The 1495-nt window shown below is 41.9% G+C and overlaps 1 protein-coding gene across 1 annotated transcript in view; it reads left to right on the top strand.

Annotated features, from left to right (window-relative positions):
- CD99 (CD99 molecule (Xg blood group)) overlaps window positions 1–1495 on the top strand; it is a 35717-nt gene extending 34222 nt beyond the window's left edge. Inside the window, exon 10 of the mRNA XM_059385747.1 lies at window positions 926–1495. Coding sequence (XP_059241730.1) covers window positions 926–951 — 26 coding nt within the window. The 3' untranslated portion in view covers window positions 952–1495. The remainder of the gene's footprint in view (window positions 1–925) is intronic.

Below are 1495 nucleotides of genomic sequence, written 5' to 3'. Positions count from 1 at the left end.
AAATAATGCCTTCTATGTGTTTTATCCTATTTTTCCTGGAATATGTTTTAACTTTTTTCTTTTCTTTCTTTCATTCTTTTTTTTTTTTTTTTTTTTTTTGAAAAAATGCTTTCTCTTATTTTTTTTTCCTACTTTTCCTGGAGTATGTATATTTTTTTCTGGGAAAAATATGCCTTCTATATTTTTCCCCATTTTTACCTGGAGTATGTTTTTGTTTATTTTTTCTAGGAGAAAATGCTTTCTATTTTTACCCCTACTTTTCCTGGAGTATGTATTTTTTTTCTAGGAAAAAAAAAATGCCTTCTATGTTTTTTTATCCTTTTTTTTCTTGGAGTTTTTTTGTTTTGCTTTGCTTTTTTTTTTGGGGGGGGGGGTTTAGTTATTTTGTAGGAGAAAATGCCTTCTGTTTTTTTCCTTAGGGGGAAAAATGCCTTCTATATTTTTTTCTCCTATTTTTCCTGGAGTATGTTTTTATTTTTTTTGCTTTTTGTTTTTTTAGGAGAAAATTCTTTCTCCTATTTTTTCCCCTAGCTTTCCTGGAGTATGAAATTTTTTTTTTTCCCCTAGGAAGAAAATGCCTTCTTCATTTTTTCCTCATTTTTCATGGCGTATGTTTTTATTTTTATTTATTTATTTTTTTTCTAGGAGAAAATGCCTTTTCCTATTTTTTCCCCCTCCTTTTCATGGAGTATGTATATTTTCTTCTAGCTAGAATTGATCATACACTGAAGTTTGTTGACTCTTTTTCCCCAAGCAAGTCAGAGTCGGGATTTAGCTTTGTGTCGGGGACAGGTTTCGCGCTCACGTACCTTCTAGGGGAGTCACCCGCGTCTGAAATATTTCAGGAGCAGCCGGTGACGTGCGGGTTTTGGGGGGAGCCGGGAATGCCTAGTAAAGTCTTCTCTCGTCTGATTGTCCTTGACAGTTCAGTGGAGTCTTCTGGAAAAATAGAAGCTTGGCCTCGACGCACGTCCGCGACGCAATTCCCAGCAGAAGGACAAGACTCGCCGGCTGTGTCTTCCCGAAAAACACGTGCACGGGCGGCGACGGCGGCCACGGCGGGCTCCAGCCCCGTCCTGCCCACGCCTGTCCTTACATTGAGATGCTTTATTTTGACCTTGAGATGCGTCGCGCCCGTTTGCACCACGCCGGCTAGACGAAGGGGCTTCTAACGCTGCGTGTCACCTTCAGAGGGGAACTGTGCTTCCCTCTCCAGGGCTGTTAGGGCTTTCCCCGTGGGGTGGGAGACACCGATTGTCCGTGGCAGAGTCTTTCCAATACCGACCCCGCACACGTTCCCCCTCCCGGAACTCTGGGCCGTTTACCACACCCCGTGCTGACGAAACAGAAGCGTCCGTGCATTGACCCTCGGATACAGTGAGATAAACCTTCCACTGGTGTCCTCAAGGTTTCCTTCATTGGGTAGGATTTTTGTTTTGTTTTGTTCTGTTCTTGTTTTCCACACCGGACTAATAAAAGAGAAACAAGAAACCAA

This window comes from Mustela nigripes, chromosome X (assembly GCF_022355385.1).
Source record: "Mustela nigripes isolate SB6536 chromosome X, MUSNIG.SB6536, whole genome shotgun sequence".
NCBI lineage: Eukaryota > Metazoa > Chordata > Mammalia > Carnivora > Mustelidae > Mustela > Mustela nigripes.
This window is presented reverse-complemented; position numbering and strand designations above follow the sequence as displayed.